This window comes from Pongo pygmaeus, chromosome 7, assembly GCF_028885625.2.
Source record: "Pongo pygmaeus isolate AG05252 chromosome 7, NHGRI_mPonPyg2-v2.0_pri, whole genome shotgun sequence".
In the NCBI taxonomy this organism is placed as follows: Eukaryota; Metazoa; Chordata; class Mammalia; order Primates; family Hominidae; genus Pongo; species Pongo pygmaeus.
Genome location: NC_072380.2, coordinates 151,585,625 through 151,609,483, shown reverse-complemented (window position 1 = coordinate 151,609,483; position 23,859 = coordinate 151,585,625). Strand labels below are relative to the sequence as shown.

Here is a 23,859-nt window from a genome sequence, read left to right as displayed (position 1 = left end):
AAGAGCACTACCCTTTAGAAAATCAGAGCCACTGAAGGTGGTTCAGCTGTGGCGTCACTGGCTGTTGTAAAATGAGCCGGTCCCTGCGTGAGGACTATCAGGAACCTGGATATATGCAGAATGCTACATCCACTCTCCCTCCCAGCCCTGGTGTTGTGTGATTCCAGCTCGCCCCTGCTTATAACCCCATGTCCACCCTTCCTCCCTCTGGTCTCCCCAGACTGCAGGCTGCTTTCCTGGGCACACGTGTGACCACACACGTCTTCTTGTGCTCCTTCAGTTACTTCCAGGACCTTCACGGCAAAGTCACCCCTCCTCACTATGACAGCCCGTGGCCTCTGAGGTCCTGGCTCAGCCTCCGTCTGCCCTGTGCAGGCCCACACTCTCTTCATGTGGAACTGTTGGCTGTCATTCAAAACGCAATATTTTCAACAGCAGCTGACCTTTATGAATGCAGCCCACCTGCCTTGTCTGCCTGACCTGTTGTTTATTTCTCGGGCTTTCTTCAGTACTCAGGTGCCTTCTCTGCCCGCTCACCTTCATCCCTCCGGGTGCATAGCATCACTCCCAGGTGCAAGAACCACCTGGTGTCCCAGGACCCCCTGGACCTGGATCTGTGCTCATAGGTTTAGTTGGGCCATTTGTCTTTTTTTTTTTGTAGATACAGGATATTGCTCTGCACCCAGGCCAGAGTACAATGGCACAATCACAGCTCACTGCAGCCTCAAACTCCCAGCCTCAAACAATCCTCTCGCCTCAGCCTCCTGAGTAGCTGGGACTACTGGGAAGAGCCCCTATGACCAGTTAATTTTTATTTTTTTTATTTCTAGAGAGATAGGGTCTTGCTGTTTTGCCCAGTCTAGTCTCAAACTCCTGGCCTGTAGTGATCCTTCTGCCTCAGCCTTCCAAAGTCCTGTGATTACAGTTGTGAGCCACCATGCCCAGCCCTTTTCTACCATAATTATTTGTCTTCATGTTTCTCCCCTCCCCAGCCCTGCCCCTCAACCAAGACAGGAGCTTGGAAACAGGTCTTACGTTTCTGTTTGCTAACAGTACCTCTTCTGTTCCTGGCCCGTGAAGATGCCCCAGGGTTTAAGTGTAGGGCATGAATGATTTAAATAGCACATGAATCTACATCTGTCAAGTGGCTGTGAGGACTGATCTCCATAGAATCACAGGGCAACCTTCACAAGTACAGATGTGAGACCCACTCACCCCAGACCTACAGAACCAGAAGGCCTAGGCGTGAGATCTCTTTACTCACCCCTGGCGATTTTGACCCTGGCACCAGCCCTGCTCCATGACTCATGATTGAGAAGCACTCTTCCGGAAGGCCTTTGTGCGTGGGTCAGACTGTGTGTGTGTGTTTGTGTGTGTCTGCACATGTGCACACACATATGTATTTACATTAAATGTTCAAACATTTTGAATATATAGCAGAATATATAATATTACAGGCGATGGCATGCCCATCACCCAAATATGAAATGTTAGCATTTTGCAAATTTTGGTTCAAATATTTTCCTTTGGCTTTTGTTTATTTTTGTTTGAAAAATCAGGCATTACAAATAAAGTTAAAATCCCACCTCACCCTCCTGTCCCCTTCCCTTTGCCTCTTTCAAATGCCACTGTCCCTAGGAGGCTCATCTGGGCCCATTTGTAACCCACCCAATGCTCTTTCTCTACAGGGCCCTCCAGGATCCCCTGGTGTCCCAGGCCCCCCTGGACCAGGAGGTTCTCCGGTAAGACTGGCTTTGATTTTCTACAAGGGCACTTAGATGGTGGTTTCCTGGCCTGTGGGACCTGGGGACATCTTTGTGAATGGCCTCTTGTCTTTTTTCCACCCAAGTCCAGTGCAAAAACATACACAGGAGGACCCCGACACGTAGAATCCCCAGCCTCTGGACTCTCAGACCTTCGGAACCCTTAGGTTAGAGTATCACTGGAGCTAATGTGGCACTTTGGTGGCTGCCTCCAGAGTCCGGCATGTAGAAGGCACGTTAGCCTGGGGTTGCCCATTTGGGTGTCTTTTTGTAGTTTGTGATTTGGCTTTGAGGCAAAACAGACGACCCAGGCAAGCATTTGCTAACATTTCCCCTCCCATCTTTTGGGGCTGCTGAGAAAGTGTCCTGAAACTGGGCATGGGGGAGTGGGGGGAATCCACACCCACCCACGGAGTGGGTCAGGCCCTGCCATCAGCAGAGGGAGGCAGCTCCATCTGTCCCGGCAGGTGGCATTGGATAGGAAGGCCGCCCCGACTGCAGGCCGCACGAGCCATGGATGTGTCAACTTAAAAGGTGCAACAACTCCGCGTTTCACAGCGGATGACCAAGGACAGTAGAGGCCCCAGGGTGCCCTTCTCAGACCCAGAGGCCTGGGCCCATGCCAGGAAAGAGGTTGAGTCAATGATCTGATCTCTGAACAGGCCAGGCTAACAATGTCCGTGTGGTCCCCTTTCAGGGTTTGCCTGGAGAGATCGGCTTCCCGGGAAAGCCTGGACCTCCTGGGCCCACGGTGAGTGTCCGGAAACATCTCCCTGCTCCCCTCCTCCCTCTCCCCATTGCTCTGGGGGGGAGCGCTGAGCCCTTGCAGCTGGCCCAGGGCCACTTTTCTAGAGCTGAGGACTCCCTGGCCAGCAAGGCCTGCAGCCCCAGAGCTCAGGCTGGGTCCTTTTTCTGTGGTGACTTGCTCGTGCTAGTGCCCTGTCTGTGGGAAGGCTCCCTGTGTGCCCTGGCCAGGGTGCGGATTAGGACCACAGTCCCTAGGCCACTGCCCTTTCTCTTTTCACCAAAAGACACATTCAAGAGTCCTTTGCTGCTGAAGGCATGACCACTTGTCCTTGAGGAATACCCAGAGGGGACCAGAAGCAATGGGTGGGGAGCCGTGTGGCAGCCCTTCCCATGACAATCCTGATCATGTTTTCTGCCTTGCAGACTGAGAGATCCTGGGGCTCTCAGGGGGCAGGTGGAGCTTAGAAAACATTAATTTCTCTTTAGATAGGAGGGGCACAGTTAAAGCTGCCTTGCAGCTCTTTAGGGCAGGATGATGGATGACGTGGGCTGAGACCTGGGTAGATCTCATGATCTACCCTGAGGGAGGCCCCTGGGCCACCTTAAAGGGTTTTCCTTACAGCTAGTTCTCCCTCATTGAGCCCAGATGGGGAAGGCCCCAGCTGGGAGGCTCCTGATGCTGGAGGAGGGGTGAGGCGGAGGTGAAGCGGATTGGGTGGCACATGGGGCAGTTCTCCCCACTTCTCCATGGAGCACAGATCCATGGGTGAATGTGGATCAAGGCGCCCAGGGGCCCTGTGGTCGCGGTAACACCAGCATCCTCCCCAGCTCTGTTGCTCCCCAGTGCAGCATGCCAAAGGGTACTGGACATGAATTCAGTGCCACGCTGGGCACTCAGGTGATCTGATCGCGTGTGGGAGGAACACTGGCTGAATGGCACCATCACCGGCAAACGTTTCTAAACACACAGTCAACTGCAACATCACCAATAAACATTTTCCATGAGTGACGGGATCATCTGAAAGCTCAAACACATGAGCAATCCCATCTGATCCAAAGGGCTCATCAGAAAGTATGCAGATCAATGTGAACATTCAGAGGAGGGGAGCGTGTTAGAGGAAGAAAGACACTGTGAGCATTTCTCATCTGTCAAGATGCGGCTGTAGCCACAGAAGGTTTGAAGCACAGCTTCTGGCCTTGGCGTTTGCTCCTGGTCGAGATCCTGCTTTCATTGACTCAGGCAGCCTTAATCCCCTCAAAAGCCCTTCCTCCTGCCTTCCTAAAGCCTTGGCTTCCAGGACACCTGCTCTGTGCAGGGGGGTGGGGGCTGTCTTTTCACTAGTCACCGTCCAAGCTGGAGGCACAGGGAGAGATGAGTCAAATTGGGTGGCAACAGGTTCTGTGGGTGGAAGAATCACCAGGGTTATAAAAAACGTTCACTTTCGAATAGCACTAATAGCTCTGAAAGCAATAGCACAGGAGATATTCTGCTGGGGGAAATGATTTCCCTAATGTCAGTCATGGGGAAGGGTGTGTGTGCCTGACAGATTTTTTTTTTTTCCTTCAACTTTTAAGTTCCAGGGTACACGTGCAGGATGTGCAAGCTCGTTACCTAGGTAAACATGTGCCACGGTGGTTTGCTGCATAGATCAACCCATCGCCTGGGTATTAAGCTCAGCATACATTAGCTGTTCTTCCTGATGCTCTCCTTCCTCCCGCACACCTCCCCCCACACCCCGACAGGCCCCAGGGTGTGTTTTCCACCCCCCCCCCCCGCCCCGCCCCCATGTAACTTGATATCATTTAAGGCACAGAGGAAAAGAAGATGAAGTGTCTCTGTTGTAGTGCAAGGAGCCTGGAGGTGGAGTCCGTTAAACCTTGCAGGTCCCAATCACCAGCTCTGTGACCTTGAGTGAGTCACTCAGCCTGCAGAGCCTTCGTCTCCTCACCTGCAAACAGCTGCAGTAACACCTGTCCTGCCATATCCTCATAGTAGTAGGAAACTCCTGGCGTTGGAAAGTATAACGTGGAGCTTCTCAGTGCTGGCATTCGAAATAACAGGCAGTAGTGCCAAACCATGCTGAGAGATTGAGGTTTTGCTTTTTTGAAGGACAAGAGGAAGGGAGGATAGCAGTGGGAAGGAAGATACAAGTTGGCAAAGAGATTCTGGAGAGGAGAGAGGAGGAGCAGTAGTGTGGACATTGTTGTCCCCAGGGCCTCTTGGAAGCTGAGTGTAGAAATGGAACCATCAGAGCAAGATTTGGCAGATGTCCTCCCACGCCCCCACCCTCCATGCATGGCCAGTGTACTGAAAATCAGACATTGCCCAGAGGGTGATATTTGCTTCAGTAATAACAAAGGGAAACGTGGTCAGACAGAGACCGTAGTCGCTCTGGAGACAGGGCCCTGCTGATCAAAGAGCAGAGGCCCGAGCCTCCTGCATTCTGGCTGCAAAAACAGCTCCTGGTTTGAAACAACTTAATATAAGCCTTTCCTAAATATGCCTTTTCTTTTTATTTATGTTTTCCCCTCTTGTTCCAGGGACCCCCTGGAAAGGATGGGCTGAATGGACCATTAGGCCTGCCAGGAATCAAGGTTGGTAACTGATGCGGTTGGCACCAGTTTGGGAACCCAAAACACAGAAACTAAAGGATGCCTGATTGTTGGTGAATTCTAAAACAAGTCGGTTGCCTGGGTCTTCGATCAGGACTCAGTTGAAATGTTTGGATTTATGGGATCAGACGGGGGAAAGCTCCTTATTTATTCTCAGATAACTGCAGAGGGATTTAGAAGCCCTAGGCTTTAAAATTTAGCCAGGCACAGTGGCTCACAGCTGTAATCCCAGCATTCTGGGAGGCCTAGGCAGGAATTAGCCTGGCATGGTGGTGGGCACCTGTATTCCCATTCACTTGGGAGGCCAAGGGGGGAGGATCGCTTGAGCCCAGGAATTTGAGGCTGCAGTGAGCTATGGTTGTGCCATTGCACTATAGCCTGGGCAACAGAGAGAGACCTGTCTCAAAAAAAAATATTGATCTGTTAGAAATATGTGTATTTATGTATTTATTTTGTTTTCAAGGAGGAAAACTTCTAAATACTCTTACTAACATAATAAGAGATTTCAATTTTAACAATGTTCTGGTGGGGCTTATTATGGTAGAATTATTAAGGTAAGAGTCAACGGTTAAATAGCATAAAACTGGGGAGCAAATACAGGTTTCAATACTTTAAATGAATTATTATACAACCATATCAGTATTTGAACAAATGAACAAATGAACTTTATTCTTTCCTGTGAGTACACCCAGACTCAAGTATGCACCTCAACAGTCCTTGAAAGGCAACTTGGAAAGGAAACTGTTGAATATTGTGGGAAAATGTGTTGTCGTTTTTCAATAAGCAGACTTACAAGGTCAACTTCATGGCAAAATACAGAATAAGTGTGGATTTAATTTAGTTTTCTAGGCATTGAATGTAAATATTGTGCATTTTTTTCTTTCCCATCTTTTGAGACAAAGGATCATGGCTGACCAAGTATTTTTTTATTCTTAGAAACACTTATGCAACATCTTCCTTTCTTCTAAATCTCTCAATAAGAGAGAATGCCAATTCTCCTCAATTATATTTTTTCTAAATCAAAATTAGAGCTATTGAATATGGAACCTAGGAGACTAAATGAGCTACTGTGCTTGATGACTGTGGTTAGGTAATCGCAGAGTTGAAGGAGTTCAAAACCACCCAAGTGCAGGTAGTTTTCTTCCTTCCAACCTGTGCCTAGTACTTTGTATGTTTAATCCAAGCATGGCCGGTCTCCTGTTAACTTTGCTCTGTATTCCTTACAGGGAGAACCAGGAGAAAGAGGGGAAGATGGTCTGCCTGGAAAACCAGGCCTTCGGGTATGGACTTAGCCTCTTTTTTCCCATTATGCTTGCTATTCTAAGTGGTCTATTTGGGGTGGTGTGTGAATCTCGACTTACCATAAGCATAGCATCTGTATCAGCTGGGACCTGGCAGGAGACACATCAGATACTTGAAAAGGGGCAAGGTTCAGGGCTTCAACCAGGATGACAACATGAGGCTGGCAGCAACAGAACCAACACCACCTCTAGGACAGAAGGCGCCAGAGGAGGGAGTGGTTCCTCGGAACCAAGATCTGCAGCTGGAGGAGAAAGCACTGACCCTCATGAGAGCCGGAAAGAGCCCCCACCCCCATGAGAGCCGTGGCCCCGGGAAGAAGAACATCATCAGTGTCTGGCTTATCCTGGCAGGGAGGGAGTGAGGGGAACAGATAGAAGTGCTCTCTCTCTCTCTCTGAACTGTGTTCTATCTCCACTGCAATGCTTCCTAATCCCTTGATCCTACAGAAAGCCAGAAGGCGAGGAAAGCTGGCAGATGCAATCTGTAGAGTTCAGCCTTCTCGGGCCGGCTTCCAGTGGGTGGTGAAGTGTGAAAAATGGACCTAAGGGGGAAATGGAGGCTTCCCAGCATGTGACTTGGACAGGGCAGCCCCTGAGAGTGGAGAGCCCCCAAGTGCCCTGTGTTGATGGTCATGCTTGGCCCAGGCTCCCTCCAGGAGTGACTGCTGCCCTGTGAGGCTTTTCTGCTGGACCGTGTGTGTGGTGTGAGTGTGCACGTGTGCGTTTGTGTGTGTGCACATATGGAAACCTGTGGTGCTGAGGAGACAGTGGCCAGACAGGAGATTGCGGGGAGTTCTACTCCTCCCGCCCTCCACCCACAGGGCTCCCGCTCTACTGGGGTATGAACTACTGAAGCCCAGTGACCGGGTCTTAGTCAACTCTGCACCTCCCACTCCCACCCACAGGCAAGCACTGCTTAGATACACAGTACGGGCTTGCTAGGTGGAGAATGCATGATCAAATTCAGCCCAGCCAGAGCACAGGAGTGGCCTGGACCCCACACAGTGGGTGACGCTGACCCCGTGGGAGAGCGCACCTCAGGGCATCCGTTTGCTGGCCAGAGAAGGTGCTGGTGGGCACATCCTGGGCCCTTATGTTCCCTATTGTTTCACTCTTTCATAAAGTGGTCAATTTAAAAAGACCCAATTAAAACCAAGCAGAAAAACACACAGATTAAATTGCATCCAAGCTGTCTCAAGCACACCCAGGTTGACTCAAACTGTGGAAAGAGTATTGCCAAGAGCCACTATGAGCCTCCCACTTCCTGGATTCCAGATCCTAAGAATTCAGCCCTCATGCCCCCCATGAATGTACCAGTGTGTACCAATGTGTCCCCCCATGGCCACCGACGACACTATATCCTTCGTATTTTAAGATTCAATATTGACATTTAAATACACATCTATACCGATCCCCATGTCATTGAAATGTGATGACGTGTAATTTGCTGTGTTTTTCTTTTTTCAGGCATGTCCTGAGGTGGTTGTGTGTGTAGGGGAGTGAATCACATGGAATTAAAAGTAGTCAGGCCACCTTTCAGTGTTTGATTGATTGGATTGAAATTCTATCATCTTCCAGAAAGGATTGAAAGCATTTATCTAGGTTTGCTGTTCTTGACTTCACGAATTTCATGGAGTCAACCATACCTTATGGTTGTGTTTTCTCAAATTTGTGAATTGGCAAATCCTTCTGGGTTTATACTGTATGAACCCCACCTTTCTATTCAGTAATGAAGCAATCCATTCCCATCGAGTTTCTCGTGCAGGGTTCTGTAGATGAAGGGGATTGATTATGACAATTATTGGGCTAAAATTAGAGGGACCCTCTGGGATTACTCCAGCTTTTCAATCTATGTGTTTTATATTTCTGATCATCACTCTTGGTTGAAAGATTCAGAGAAGGCTACTGCTTTATCTCATGTGTCATTTTTATTCAATTTCTAAGGCTCTGTGTTCAAAACATTTCTCTGAAAAGTTTAAAACTGAATTTCTGCGGTCATGACACTTTCCCAACATACTCATAGTCCTAGAGGAGCCCTGGCAGAGGGTCTTGTTACTTTATTTTGACAAAGCATCACCTGAAGATAAAAATTCTTTTCCAAGATGATGATGACTAAGTCATGGATGGCAGATTTGTAAAAGTCCACTTAGGGGGTAAAGCTGTCTGCGGGATGAGCAGAGGCATTGATGTTTTGAGGCTCACTTCGAGAATTCAAGAAGATACCGTTTCACCTCCATTGTGCCTTTGGATTGGTGTTCACGACCCAAATTCAGGGAGGACTTCAGATGGTCCTCAATTTTTTTTTAACCAAACTCAGCCCCTTATTCTTTCTCAGCATGTAAGAAGCAACTCCCACTGCAAATGTGCTACTATTCTAGCAGATTGAAAGCAACAATTTGAGTGACGAGTATTTGCACAATTCTGGTTAGAGCAATTCTTACTAATTGTGCTTGTAAACATTGGGAATTGATGGGAGCATCGGAGTGTGTCTAGAATTTTAATAAGTGCTGACTCCAGATGTGTGACACCAGCGCTACAGGATAAAATGTGTGCTTACACTAAGCCACGCTTTTAATTCCTTTTTTTTTTGTCTTTCTCTCCGATAAGTTGGTAGTTCTGGCCTTCAGTACCAACTGAGTCTGGCATAGCTGCACAAAAAATCTTTATAGCCTGCATACCACCTGCTCATTCATTCTTTCGTGCATCCATGCATTCATGAGAAAACCACATTTCCTTATTAAAATCTACACTAAAGGTTTTAGTAAACAGCATATGAATATTAGAAATACATTGTCATTCAAGAAGCTAGTTATCTTAAAGACACTTGATTGGATAAAGATGATAGTCCGCGCTCACCACCACCATCATCATCGCAAAGCTCTTTTCATCAATGATTTGTAAGAACCTGGGAAGTGCAGCAGCCTGATTGATGCTCTTGGATCAGAGACAAAACCCCTCTGGCCCTGTGTTCCCCACTTCACCCTGACCACAAAGTGCTAATTAGGAACTGTTGTAGTCCCCCCAGGGGACTAAACCTGGCCAACACAGTGAGACTCTTCCTCTACAGAATTTTTTTTTTAATCATTTGTGCATTTCCCATCTACTCAGGAGGTTGAGGTGGGATAATTTTTTGAGCCCAAGAGCTCAAGGCTGCAATGAGCTATGACTGCACAACTGCACTAGCCTGGGTGACAGAGTGAGACCCTGTCTCTAAAAAACTAAAACTAAAAATAAATAAATTCTGGCCAGGCGCAGTGGCTCACGCCTGAAATCCCAGCACTTTGGGAGGCACTTTGGATCACGAGGTCAGGAGATTGAGACCATCCTGGCTAACATGGTGAAACTCTGTCTCTACTAAAAATACAAAAAATTAGCCGGACGTGGCGGCAGGCGCCTGTAGTCCCATCTACTCGGGAGACTGAGGCAGGAGAATGGCGTGAACCCAGGAGGCAGAGCTTGCAGTGAGCCGAGATGATGCCACTGTACTCCAGCCTGGGTGACAGAGTGAGACTCAGTCTCAAAAAAAATAAAAAATAAAAAAAATAAAAAAATAAATTCTAATGGGACAGTTCTAAGAGTTGTTTCTTTTGGGGAAAGCAAAAGACAATATGAGAAAGTGGATTCTGCTCTGCAAAAATGCTAAACACTTTGGTCTTCAGAGCCCATGACTCTTGGGCCTCTAACCATGCCGTGTATTTGAAAATTAAGGGTTGTGGCTGGCAGGTGCTGTGAATGTGTGAGGACAACTGGGAAATGGCAGTCATCTCTTTAAAGTGAATGGAGAATAACGGGGTATGTTTTATTGCATTTTCAGGGAGAAATTGGGGAGCAGGGCCTGGCAGGCCGACCTGGAGAGAAGGTCTGTTTGTTTGTGCTTTTATTCATTCATTCATTGTTATACGCTACGTCTTGTATAAATTATTTAGATGCCAAGAGGAATTAATCCTGGTTTTTGGGAGCTCACTCTATGTCCGGGATAAACTGGACATTGAAGAACAATTGAACAGATGTCATGAGTGGTGGCCTGTAGGTGTCGGGGGCATAGGAGAGGGCTTCCCAGACTTGGGGACTGTCAGAAAGGATGCTGAGAAGGTGACATTGTTGCTGAGTCCTAAAGAAACAGGAAGGGTTAGACAACAGGAGAGGCAAAATAAGGGTTCCCGGGAAAGGAAACAGCTGAAGTAGACAAGAGCTTGGGGATGCCCTGGTGAACTAAATTCTCTAGAATTCCCCTTTCTCCACTGCATTGCTTTCCATGTGATGTCCACTAAGCCAGAACATCTCCAGTTCCTGGAGAGCAGGAACTGAGAGCACATGGCCTGCAGCTTGGCCCCTGGGAGAGCCTTCCTGTTGACTCCTTGTGAATATTTTGTTCTCACAGGGTGAAGCAGGCCTCCCAGGGGCTCCAGGCTTCCCAGGTGTGAGAGGAGAGAAAGGAGACCAGGTAAGTATGGCAGCTTCCTTCCTCCCACACAGACACCTCGCCCATCTCCCCAGAGAGCAGCACCCTATGGAGTCTCAGTCCCTCGGGAGAGTGGTAATTTTGACTGGGTGAAGAGTGTGTTTCTCAGTGTTGACGGAAGGGACGGGGAAGGGGAGAAGACTGCTTGGGTCCTTGAGCTGGGACAAAGGATCATTGCTGGAAAGGGCAGAGCATTTTCAGATGAGACAGATGGGGCTGAGGGGTGGAAGGCACCATCTTTCAGGGGACAAATGGAGAATGAGGTGCTTCACGCCTAACTGACTGCTTCCCCTCTGAGTTACACGTCACTGTGGCCACTTTGCTGATAAGGCAAGGACAAGTGAGAGAGAGAGAAATATATACATGTATATTTTTCCAAAGTCATGTTGCTCTTACCTGGAAGAGGCAGGAATTCAGCTTGGTTTCAGTTCTAATGTTTTCTAATTTTATCTCTTATTATAGGGAGAAAAAGGTGAACTGGGACTTCCAGGACTGAAAGGTGACCGAGGTGAAAAGGTAGGAGAAACTTGCTCTCATTCTGATCATCAATTATTATTAGTTGGGTTTTTCTAAAGGAAGAGATTTTCTGCAGAATATACTGTATCTTTTTTTTTTTTTTTTTTTTTAAGTCAGAGTCTCGCTCTGTCATCCAAGCTGGAGTGCAGTGGCACGATCTCGGCTCACTGCCACCTCTGCCTCCCGGGTTCAAGCCATTCTAGTGCCTCAGCTTCTCGAGTAGCTGGGATTACAGGCATGCCCCATCACACCTGGCTAATTTTTGTGTTTTTGGTAGAGACGAGATTTCCCCATGTTAGCCAGGCTGGTCTTGAACTCCTGTGGGACTCCTGACCTCAGGTGATCTGTCTGCCTTGGGTTTCCAAAGTGCTGAGATTACAGGTGTGAGCCACCATGCCCAGCCTGTACTGAATCTTTACATTTCCGCAGAATTTAGTTGCGTTCATGACTCCAAAGCTGCTTTTTGAGAAAATAATACGTTAGACATAAACCTCAAACTTTATTGTTTGCAATTATAAACTTACAAAGAAGATAATAGTATCGGAGTTGACACCTTCATCTCACTATCCATCCGTCCATCCACCCTTTTGTGCCTGTGACATTCAAGCACTGCCTGAGCTCCTGTCCTGTGCTGAGTGCTCTGTGTGGCCTGTGTATGTTCAACCTCTCTCTGAACACCACTGCCCCTTTCACAGGTATAACAGACATGATTAGCCCAGGTGTGAGGGCAATGGAGGTGCCAGCAGAGTGTGAAGAGTGTGCTGAGCAAAAACCCCATGTGCCCTGACTCCTGTATCCTTTCCCCTGTGTCGTTCATGAGCCCAGCGTGTCATTGATTGTGTGGTTGACCCTGGAGCCAGCCTGAGTCCAGGCAGACTGTATCTAAATCAAGGGGGCATCATTGCATTTGTGGAGCCCTACTGTGTGCCCTGAAGTGCACAGAGAGGCTTTGTCAGCATTGTCTTCCAGGCAGATACCATGTCCATCAGGAGCAGCACAATCAAAATGGACAGTGGAAGAGAATTCAATGACAGAGTAATTGCACGTTGTGGACAGTGTTTAGGGAAGCTGATGGGATGTGGCCCTACCCTCCAGGACTAGGAACAGCAAGAGTGGGAAAGGACAAGGGGAGGGAGCTGTCCCAGAATCCAGAGAGGCTGGCAGCCATAGAAGGAGCCTGGCAGTCATTGTGGGCAGAAAAACAGACAAAACCAGCTCTCCTTGGCCTGACATCCTCAGCGTCTCGTCCTGTCCTTCTCTGTCCTCTCCATCTCCTGCCAGACCACTGGGATCCAGGGGATCAGGTCAATGAGACCATTGAGGTTGCCTCCTGGGATGGAGAAAGGAACAGGAGTGGATATAAAGGGACAAACAGAAAACAGCCACTGGTATCCATAAGCATGTTTTGCACATGAAAAGAGCTGAGACTCAGAGAGATTTTGACGCATGCCTAACCTACAGAACCACAGGTGGAACTGCATGGCCAGCCCAGCCCACAGGGTCTGACTCTGATTGCTTTGGAGGGAGGCTCCAGATTGGCACTGCCTTTGGCAACATGCGGGCAGGTTCGAGGAGGAAGAATGCACTTTTTAAATCACAGTGTAACAGAGGTTGTATGCCTACTGTCTCTAACCTTCTTTTACAAAAACAGGATGGAGAATATGATGAACCCTAACTTGGCACACGTGGTCTGGGAAGGAAAGTCCCTTACTATTTTCACCTCCTAAGGACTCGGATCCCTGGTCCCAGCCCCTTCTTAGAAGAGCAGCCCCCACTCAGAAGCAAAGCCAGCACCCAGGATAGTGCCTGGTCTAGAGGAGCAAGTAGGTGCTTCATCTGTAGTATTTCAACTCATGTCAAAGTCCCGGAGAAACCTGTGCTGATCAGAAAACATAATGGAATTTCTAGGGACCTGCTTGGTGAGACAACTGCAGTTGTGTGAACCCCCTATTGGGGTGGACTCATAGGAGATAGGGTGTGATGAGGTTTTGTCGTGGATGGAGTTGGGGGTGGGGCTTTAGACTGGAGTCAGCATGATTTGGTCAGAATTTGTCCACTGGAAAATCGCTGATCAGTTTGACACACACGTGAGTTGTTGCCGAAACCGCACATGCACGAGATGTTTGTCCACGGTCTTATTTGTCTGAAACACAAGATCCTTTGCTAAAGCAGTGTGAGCTTGAACAGCGTGTGGGGAAGTCATGGGTTCCGTATACTCAGTATGTTTTGCAAGTTGCAATTTCTTGAGTTTTCCGTTTCTCACTCTGGTGATCTTCATAACAATGAACTATGAAGTCATTTTCATCTTAACCCCCAGTTTATAGGTGAAAGAACTAAGGCATAGAGAGACGTACTGTCTTACCCACACTCACAGAACCAAATCCTGGCTGGGACCACATGCTGACTCCAGTCTAAAGCACCCCCCCCACAACCCCATCCACGACAAAACCTCATCACACCCCAAGAGTCCACCAGACATAGGGGGTTCATGTAACTGTAGTTCCTCAGTCAAAGGGCTCTTTTGCCAAGCAGGTCTCTAAAAATTCCACTAGGTTTTCTGCTCAGGCTTACAGAGTGAGGGTGGGTGTGAGTCCAGACAGTTGGGCTCTAAAATACATGCTTATTATTATTATTATTATTATTATTATTATACTTTAAGTTTTAGGGTACATGTGCACAATGTGCAGGTTAGTTACATATGTATACACGTGCCATGCTGGTGTGCTGCACCCATTAACTCGTCATTTAGCATTAGGTATGTCTCCTAATGCTATCCCTCCCCGCTACCCCCACCCCACAACAGTCCCCAGAGTGTGATGTTCCTCTTCCTGTGTCCATGTGTTCTCATTGTTCAATTCCCATCTATGAGTGAGAACATGCGGTGTTTGGTTTTTTTGTCCTTGCGATAGTTTACTGAGAATGATGATTTCCAATTTCATCCATGTCCCTACAAAGGACATGAACTCATCATTTTTTATGGCTGCATAGTATTCCATGGTGTATATATGCCACATTTTCTTAATCCAGTCTATCATTGTTGGACATTTGGGTTGGTTCTAAGTATTTGCTATTGTGAATAGTGCCGCAATAAACATCCGTGTGCATGTGTCTTTATAGCAGCATGATTTATAGTCCTTTGGGTATATACCCAGTAATGGGATGGCTGGGTCAAATGGTACTTCTAGTTCTAGATCCTTGAGGAATCGCCACACTGACTTCCACAATGATTGAACTAGTTTACAGTCCCACCAACAGTGTAAAAGTGTTCCTATTTCTCCACATCCTCTCCAGCGCCTGTTGTTTCCTGACTTTTTAATGATTGCCATTCTAACTGGTGTGAGATGGTATCTCATTGCGGTTTTGATTTGCATTTCTCTGATGGCCAGTGATGATGAGCATAAAATACATGCTTTTAACCACAATGACTGACATCCTTTCTACTAGATTCTAACTTGTGCTTCCAGTTCTTACCCTTTCACCAAAGATACATCCATTTGCTCTGACAGTCATTGTCTAAGAAGACTGATAGAACACGTACCATCTGCTGATAGAACATGTACCCTCTGCTGGTAGAACCCTCACCCTCTGTTTGTAGAATACTTACCCTCTGCTGGTAGAACCCTTACCCTCTGCTGATAGAACACATACCCTCTGCTGATAGAACATATACCCTCTGCTGATAGAACATGTACCCTCTGCTGATAGAACATGTACCCTCTGCTGGTAGAACACTTACCCTGTGCTGGTAGAACACTTACCTTGTGCTGGTAGAACCCTCACCCTCTGTTTGTAGAATACTTACCCTCTGCTGGCAGAACCCTTACCCTCTGCTGATAGAACACATACCCTCTGCTGATAGAACATGTACCCTCTGCTGATAGAACATGTACCCTCTGCTGGTAGAACCCTTACCCTCTGCTGATAGAACACGTACTCTTTGCTAATAGAACATGTACTCTCTGCTGGTAGAACACATACACCCTGCTGATAGATGCTGATAGAACCATTACCCTCTACTGGCTCTAAAGGGGGTACAGGCATGGACAGGGTTGGGAGTCCTACCCTGAGTAAGGTGCTGTACCAGGCACTTGCTTTTCTTGCTGTTTCATGCTCAGTTCTGAGCAAATGCACCTCTAGTTCCACAGCAACTTTATAAATACCTGCCCCAAACCCCTCATAGGAGTTTATGTGTGCTTGCCTGCAGCTTAGTAGAAAAAGCACCATTCTTGGAGCCATAATGCTGGCCTGGAGTATGGTCCTGGTTCTGCCTGCTGTGTGGCATCTTCCCTGACCTTCCTGTGCCTTGGTTTGCCAGCCCAACAAGGACCCTCAGGGTTGTTAAAGAGCATAAGGATTTCCTGTTGGTGGATGACTTGTGGCAGGCTCACCGAGTGCAGGACTGTCCTGAGCACCATCTGTGTTCCCTACACAGGTAATCTCAGGCCAACTCCATGAGGGGTCGCTGCTGTCAACAACATCCCCACTTGATAGATGAGGAAACTGAGGCACAGAAAAGCTAAGTTGCTTGCCCAGAGCTGCATGAATAGAGGTTTAGAGTCAAGATCTAAACCCTGCCAGTGCACATGGAAAGTCCTGGCTCTTAGCACAGAATGCCACACGCTAGGCCTGCCCTGGGGCTGCCTCAGGAGGAATGGCGCCCACACACCCAGAGGGGTCTTGCATCCTTCCTCCTCCTGCATGATGCTTTTCAGGGTGCCCCATTCTCCCAAGTTTACTTTCTCCCCTCCAATTTCCAGATCTCTTTCTGCGCTGGTGCTTTCTGGGCTCCAGGCAGTGCCTCCCATCCCCCTTCTCTGGGGCTAGAGGCTGAGGACTTTGCTCCAGGCAGACTTGCGGTCTATAAATAGAGAGCCCAGAGTGGAAAAGGCTCTGCCTCGGTAAGCCATTCAGGCCTGCTGCTGCCATGGACTTTTCAGAAATGCAATTTCTATTTGAGAAACTCATTTCCAGAATGCAAAGGCTTAGCGAGACCATAAAGCCCCTTTGATTACTTGGACGGAATTGCCAGGGCCGTAGCAGTCACATTCAAGCTTCCAAAGAATCTGGTTTGCCTTTCTTTTCCTCCAGAGAAATATGTGATAATTGACAATTTTGGTCAGAAAATCCAAAAGAAGACATTAAGGCGACATTGCCCTCTTCTGACTATGCCTTGCCTGTCTCTGCCTCTGCTTCTCCCTTCACGTCCCCTGCTCTTCCCCATTACTGGCACTTAGGCCCACAGCATCAGGGAAGGGTGTGTGTGATGCTCCTATTCCAGCAAGGGGCGCTGACAGTCAAACACCTCATGGAGGAGCTGGGATTAGAACCCAGGCCTGTTGCATCAACCCCAACACCCATTGATCCTTCTTAGTCAAGCCCCTTTTCCAAAGGCAGAGAGCCTCCATGGGTCTACCTGCTCCAGCTCGCTGTTCTTCCCTTGCCCACAGCCCTCAGGATGAGGAGGCTATTTCCAAAAGGCAGTCTTCATGCCCTCAGGGTGAGAGACACATCTCTCCTCCAGCCCTCTTCTCATTGATACCCATTCATATATTCAACTGGGAAAACACTTAACTTTGATCACTGGGACATTTTAATGGAGAGTAAATTGGTTTAGATGAGATTGGTTCTGGAGCTTGAGTTCAACAATGTCAGGAAGAGAATTGGGTAAAATCAAATAATACACGGTAACACCAAGAAAGTGCTTTTGTTTCTGAAGCTACTGGAACTTTAGTCAGAGCAATGCCACACAATTGTAGAGGGCATGCATTCTGAGCTTAAAACCGGGCTCGGCCATTTGCAGAATGTGTGACTTAGGGCAGGTTCATTGACATTTTTATGCCTCAGTTTCTTCATCTGTGAAATGGATATATATATATATATACACACACATACATACATTACGGGCATTGCTACAAAGATGAAATGCGTTCACACATGTAAACTACTTAAACCAGGAGCTGGAATCAAATGCTAAATAACAATAGAAATAATGGTAGAAAAGGATATAACATTTTATAATTATATTATTGTTGTTGACTAAGGGCGAACTTGTCTCTCTCTAAGCCAACTATATTCAAACATTTTTCTATTTCATAACCATATTTGGAAGGCTTGCAATAGAGCCAGTCCTGGGCTGGTTCAAGAAGCAGATCTAGACATAGACACCTGTCCCCTGGGACCATGTGGCACACATGAAATGACAGTCTTTGGAAACTGTATCCACTCACCATGGACTGTCTTGCATGGAGCAGCTCAGTGACGTCCTTTCCTCAGGCCAAATGTAATAACACCATACTCCTTACAGTCTCACTCAATCCCTGTGCCATGCTGTGAGCTGTATGTATTATCAGCATCATTGTTCTGCAAAGAGAAAACATGCCAAGATAGGTAAAATAATTTATAGAATGGTATAGTTAGGTTTCAAGCTCAGGTGATTCAACTCCCAAGCCTGTGTTACTTATAGGAATGTAACACTGTTCCCCCCAGGTTCCTGAGAAGAGCCCACTCCTTCACGGGGATGGGGCAGGGCCCGCTGGCATCCCTAGGACAGCTGGCCTTCAAATGTGTAATTGTGCTCAGGGCACGTGTGTGAGGATATTTGCTGTAACAAATCAACATTAGTTATGATTGCAATCAGAGGAAAACCACATAAATGTCATCAACAGGAAGATGGATAAGAAATAACTTTATTACCTTTTTTTTATTATACTTTAAGTTCTAGGGTACATGTGCACAACATGCAGGTTTGTTAGATAGGTGTACATGTGCCATGTTGGTGTGCTGCAACCATTAACTTGTCATTTACATTAGGTATATCTCCTAATGCTATCGCTTCCCCCTCCCCCCACCCTACCACAGGCCCCAGTGTGTGATGTTCCCCACTCTGTGTCCAAGTGTTCTCATTGTTCAATTCCCACCTATGAGTGAGAACATGGGGTGTTTGGTTTTCTGTCCTTGCGATAGTTTGCTAAGAATGATGATTTCCAGCTTCATCCATGTCCCTACAAAGGACATGAACTCATCCTTTTTTACGGCTGCTTAGCATTCCATGGTGTATATGTGCCACATTTTCTTAATCCGATCTATCATTGATGGACATTTGGGTTGGTTCCAAGTCTTTGCTATCATGAATAGTGCTGCAATAAACATACGTGTGCATGTGTCTTTATAGTAGCATGATTTATAATCCTTTGGGTATATACCCAGAAATGGGATGGCTGGGTCAAATGGTATTTCTAGTTATAGATCCTTGAGGAATCACCACACTGTCTTCCACAATGGTTGAACTAGTTTACAGTCCCACCAACAGTGTAAAAGTGTTCCTATTTCTCCACATCCTCTCCAGCACCTGTTGTTTCTTGACTTTTTAATGATCACCATTCTAACTGGTGTGAGATGGTATCTCATTGTGGTTTTGATTAGCATTTCTCTGATGACCAGCTATGATGAGCATTTTTTTATGTGTGTTGGCTGCATAAATGTCTTCTTTTGAGAAGTGTCTGTTCATATCCTTTGCCCACTTTTTGATGGGGTTTTTAAAATTTTTTCTTGTAAATTTGTTTGAGTTCTTTGTAGATTCTGGATATTAGCCCTTTGTCAGATGGATAGATTGTGAAAATTTTCTCCCATTCTGTAGGTTGCCTGTTCACTCTGATGGTGGTTTCTTTTGCTGTGCAGAAGCTCTTTAGTTTAATTAGATCCCATTTGTCAATTTTGGCTTTTGTTGCCATTACTTTTGGTGTTTTAGTCGTGAAGTCCTTGCCATGCCTATGTCCTGAATGGTATTGCCTAGGTTTTCTTCTAGGGCTTTTATGGTTTTAGGTCTAACATTTAAGTCTTTAATCCATCTTGAATTAATTTTTGTGTAACGTGTAAGGAAGGGATCCAGTTTCAGCTTTCTACATATGGCTAGCCAGTTTTCCCAGCACCATTTGTTAAACAGGGAATCCTTTCCCCATTTCTTGTTTTTGTCATGTTTGTCAAAGATCAGATGGTTGTAGATGTGTGATATTATTTCTGAGGGCTCTGTTCTGTTCCATTGGTCTATATCTCTGTTTTGGCACCAGTACCATGCTGTTTTGGTTACTGCAGCCTTGTAGTATAGTTTGAAGTCAGGTAGCCTGATGCCTCCAGCTTTGATATTTTGGCTTAGGATTGTCTTGGCAATGCAAGCTCTTTTTTGGTTCCATATGAACTTTAAAGTAGTTTTTTCCAATTCTGTGAAGAAAGTCATTGGTAGCTTGATGGGGATGGCATTGAATCTATAAATTACCTTGGGCAGTATGGCCATTTTCACAATATTGATTCTTCCTATCCATGAGCATGGAATGCTCTTCCATTTGTTTGTGTCCTCTTTTATTTCATTGAGCAGTGGTTTGTAGTTCTCCTTGAAGAGGTCCTTCACATCTCTTGTAAGTTAGATTCCTAGGTATTTTATTCTCTTTGAAGCAATTGTGAACGGGAGTTCACTCATGATTTGGCTCTCTGTCTGTTATTGGTGTATAAGAATGCTTGTGATTTTTGCACAGTGATTTTGTATACTGAGACTTTGCTGAAGTTGACTATCAGCTTAAGGAGATTTTGGGCTGAGATGATGGGGTTTTCTAAATATACAATTGTGTCATCTGCAAACAGGGACAATTTGACTTCCTCTTTTCCTAATTGAATACCCTTTATTTCTTTTTCCTGCCTGATTTCCCTGGCCAGAACTTCCAACACTATGTTGAATAGCAGTGGTGAGAGAGGGCATCCCTGTCTTGTGCCAGTTTTCAAAGGGAATGCTTCCAGTTTTTGCCCATTCAGTATGATATTGGTTGTGGGTTTGTCATAAATAGCTCTTATTATTTTGAGACACATCCCATCAATACCTAGTTTACTGAGAGTTTTTAGCATGAAGTGCTGTTGAATTTTGTCAAAGGCCTTTTCTGCATCTACTGAGATAATCATGTGGCTTTTGTCTTTGGTTCTGTTTATATGATGGATTATGTTTATTGATTTGCATATGTTGAACCAGCCTTACATCCCAGGGATGAAGCCAACTTGATTGTGGTGGATAAGCTTTTTGATGTGCTGCTGGATTTGGTTTGCCAGTATTTTATTGAGGATATTTGCATCAATGTTCATCAGGGATATTGGTCTAAAATTCTCTTTTTTTTGTTGTGTCTCTGCCAGGCTTTGGTATCAGGATGACGCTGGCCTTATAAAATGAATTAGGGAGGATTCCCTCTTTTTCTATTGATTGGAATAGTTTCAGAAGGAATGGTACCAACTCCTCTTTGTACCTCTGGTAGAATTCGGCTGTGAATCCATCTGGTCCTGGACTGTTTTTGGTTGGTAGGCTATTAATTATTGCCTCAATTTCAGAGCCTGTTATTGTTCTATTCAGGGATTCAACTTCCTGGTTTAGTCTTGGGAGAGTGTATATGTCAAGGAATTTATCCATTTCTTCTAGATTTTCTAGTTTATTTGTGTAGAGGTGTTTATAGTATTCTCTGATGGTAGTTTGTATTTCTGTGGGATCGATGGTGACATCCCCTTTATCATTTTTTATTGCGTCTATTTGATTCTTTTCTCTTTTCTTCTTTATTAGTCTTGCTAGCGGTCTATCAATTTTGTTGATGTTTCCAAAAAACCAGCTCCTGGATTCATTGATTTTTTGAAGGGTTTTTTTGTGTCTCTATCACCTTCATTTCTGCTCTCATCTTAGTTATTTCTTGCCTTCTGCTAGCTTTTGAATGTGTTTGTCCTCGCTTTTCTAGTTCTTTTAATTGTGATGTTAGGGTGTCAATTTTAGGTCTTTCCTGCTTTCTCTTGTGAGCATTTAGTGCTATAAATTTCCCTCTACACACTGCTTTAAATGTGTCCCAGAGATTCTGGTATGTTGTGTTTCTGTTTTCATTGGTTTCAAAGAACATCTTTATTTCTGCCTTCATTTCGTTATGTACCCAGTAGTCATTCAGGAGCAGGTTGTTCAGTTTCCATGTAGTTGAGCGGTTTTGAGCGAGTTTCTTAATCCTGAGTTCTAGTTTGATTGTACTGTGGTCTGAGAGAAGTTTGTTATAATTTCTGTTCTTTTACATTTGCTGAGGAGTGCTTTACTTCCAACTACGTGGTCAATTTTGAAATGAGTGTGATGTGGTGCCGAGAAGAATGTATATTCTGTTGATTTGGGGTAGAGAGTTCTGTAGATATCTATTAGGTCTGCTTGGTGCAGAGCTGAGTTCAAGTTCTGGATATCCTTGTTAACTTTTTGTCTTGTTGATTTGTCTAATGTTGACAGTAGGGTGTAAAAGTCTCCCATTATTATTGTGTGGGAGTCTAAGTCTTTTTGTAGGTCTCTAAGGACTTGCTTTATGAATCTGGGTGCTCCTGCATTGGGTGCATATATATTTAGGATAGTTAGCTCTTCTTGTTGAATTGATCCCTTTACTATTATGTAATGGCCTTCTTTGTCTGTTTTCATCTTTGTTGGTTTAAGATCCATTTTATCAGAGACTAGGATTGCAACCCCTGTTTTTTTTTTGCTTTCCATTTGCTTGGTAGATCTTCCTCCATCCCTTTATTTTGAGCCTATGTGTGTCTCTGCACATGAGATGGGTCTCCTGAATACAGCACACTGATGGGTCTTGACTCTTTATCCAATTTGCCAGTCTGTGTCTTTTAGTTGGAACATTTAGCCCATTTACATTTAAGGTTAATATTATTATGGGTGAATTTGATCCTGTCATTATGACGTTAGCTGGTTATTTTGCTTATCAGTTGATGCAGTTTCTTCCTAGCATGGATGGTCTTTACAATTTGGCATGTTTTTGCAGTGGCTGGTACCCGTTATTCTTTTCCATGTTTAGTGCTTCCTTCAAGAGCTCTTGTAAGGCAGGCCTGGTGGTGACAAAATCTCTCAGCACTTGTCTGTCTGTAAGGGATTTTATTTCTCCTTCAGTTATGAAGCTTAGTTTGGCTGGATATGAAATTCTGGGTTGAAAATTCTTTTCTTTAAGAATGTTGAATATTGGCCCCTACTCTCTTCTGGCTTGTAGAGTTTCTGCTGAGAGATCCACTGTTAGTCTGATGGGCTTCCCTTTGTGGGTAACCCGACCTTTCTCTCTGGCTGCCCTTAACATTTTTTCCTTCATTTCAACTTTGGTGAATCTGACAATTATGTGTCTTGGAGTTGCTCTTCTTGAGGAGTATCTTTGTGGCATTCTCTGTATTTCCTGAATTTGAATGTTGGCCTGCCTCGCTAGGTTGGGGAAGTTCTCCTGGATAATATCCTGAAGAGTGTTTTCCAATTTGGTTCCATTCTCCCCGTCACTTTCAGGTACACCAGTAAGATGTAGATTTGGTCTTTTCACATAGTCCCATATTTCTTGGAGGCTTCATTCGTTTGTTTTTACTCTTTTTTCTCTAAACTTCTCTTCTCACTTCATTTCATTCATTTGATCTTCAATCATTGATACCCTTTCTTCCACTTGATCGAATTGGCTACTGAAGCTTGGGCATGCATCACGTAGTTCTCGTGCTATGGTTTTCAGCTCCCTCAGGTCATTTAAGGTCTTCTCTATGCTGTTTATTCTAGTTAGCCATTCATCTAATCTTTTTTCAAGGTTTTTAGCTTCTTTGCGATGGGTTCGAACACCCTCCTTTAGCTCGGTGAAGTTTGTTATTACCGATCGTCTGAAGCCTACTTCTATCAACTCATCAGTCATTCTCGATCCAGCTTTATTCCGTTGCTGGCAAGGAGCCGCATTCCTTTGAAGGAGAAGAGGCGCTCTGATTTTTAGAATTTTCAGCTTTTCAGCTCTGGTTTCTCCCCATCTTTGTGGTTTTATCTGCCTTTGGTCTTTGATGATGGTGACGTACAGATGGAGTTGGTGAGGATGCCCTTTCTGTTTGTTAGTTTTCCTTCTAACAGTCAGGACCCTCAGCTGCAGGTCTGTTGAAGTTTTCTGGAGGTCCACTCCAGACCCTGTTTGCCTGGGTATCAGCAGTAGAGGCTGCAGAACAACAAATATTGCAGAACAGCAAATGTTGCTGCCAGATCCTTCCTCTGGAAGCTTCATCTCAGAGGGGCACCCGGCTGTATGAGGTTTCAGTCAGCCCCTACTGGGAGGTGTCTCCCAGTTAGGCTACTTGGGGGTTAGGGACCCACTTGAGGAGGCAGTCTGTCTGTTCTCAGATCTCAAACTCCCTGCTGGGAGAACCACTACTCTCTTCAAAGCTGTCAGACAGGGATGTTTAAGTCTGCAGAAGTTTCTGCTGCCTTTTGTTCAGCTATGCCCTGCCCCCAGAGGTGGAGTCTATAGAGGCAGGCAGGCCTCCTTGAGCTGTGGTGGGCTCTACCCAGTTCGAGCTTCCAGGCTGCTTTGTTTACTTACTCAAACCTCAGCAATGGCGGGCGCCCATCCCCCAGCCTCGCTGCTGCCTTGCAGTTCAATCTCAGACTGCTGTGCTAGCAGTG

General features: G+C 45.8%; 1 protein-coding gene across 6 annotated transcripts in view; it reads left to right on the top strand.

Moving 5' to 3' along the window:
- COL22A1 (collagen type XXII alpha 1 chain) overlaps positions 1 to 23,859 on the top strand; it is a 336,676-nt gene that overhangs the window by 187,854 nt on the left and 124,963 nt on the right. For all 6 annotated transcript variants that reach the window (XM_054499251.2, XM_063669105.1, XM_063669106.1 and 3 more), the window contains 7 exons: positions 1,689 to 1,742; positions 2,461 to 2,514; positions 5,052 to 5,105; positions 6,350 to 6,403; positions 10,239 to 10,283; positions 10,806 to 10,868; positions 11,349 to 11,402. In XM_054499251.2, coding sequence (XP_054355226.2) covers positions 1,689 to 1,742; positions 2,461 to 2,514; positions 5,052 to 5,105; positions 6,350 to 6,403; positions 10,239 to 10,283; positions 10,806 to 10,868; positions 11,349 to 11,402 — 378 coding nt within the window. The remainder of the gene's footprint in view (positions 1 to 1,688; positions 1,743 to 2,460; positions 2,515 to 5,051; positions 5,106 to 6,349; positions 6,404 to 10,238; positions 10,284 to 10,805; positions 10,869 to 11,348; positions 11,403 to 23,859) is intronic.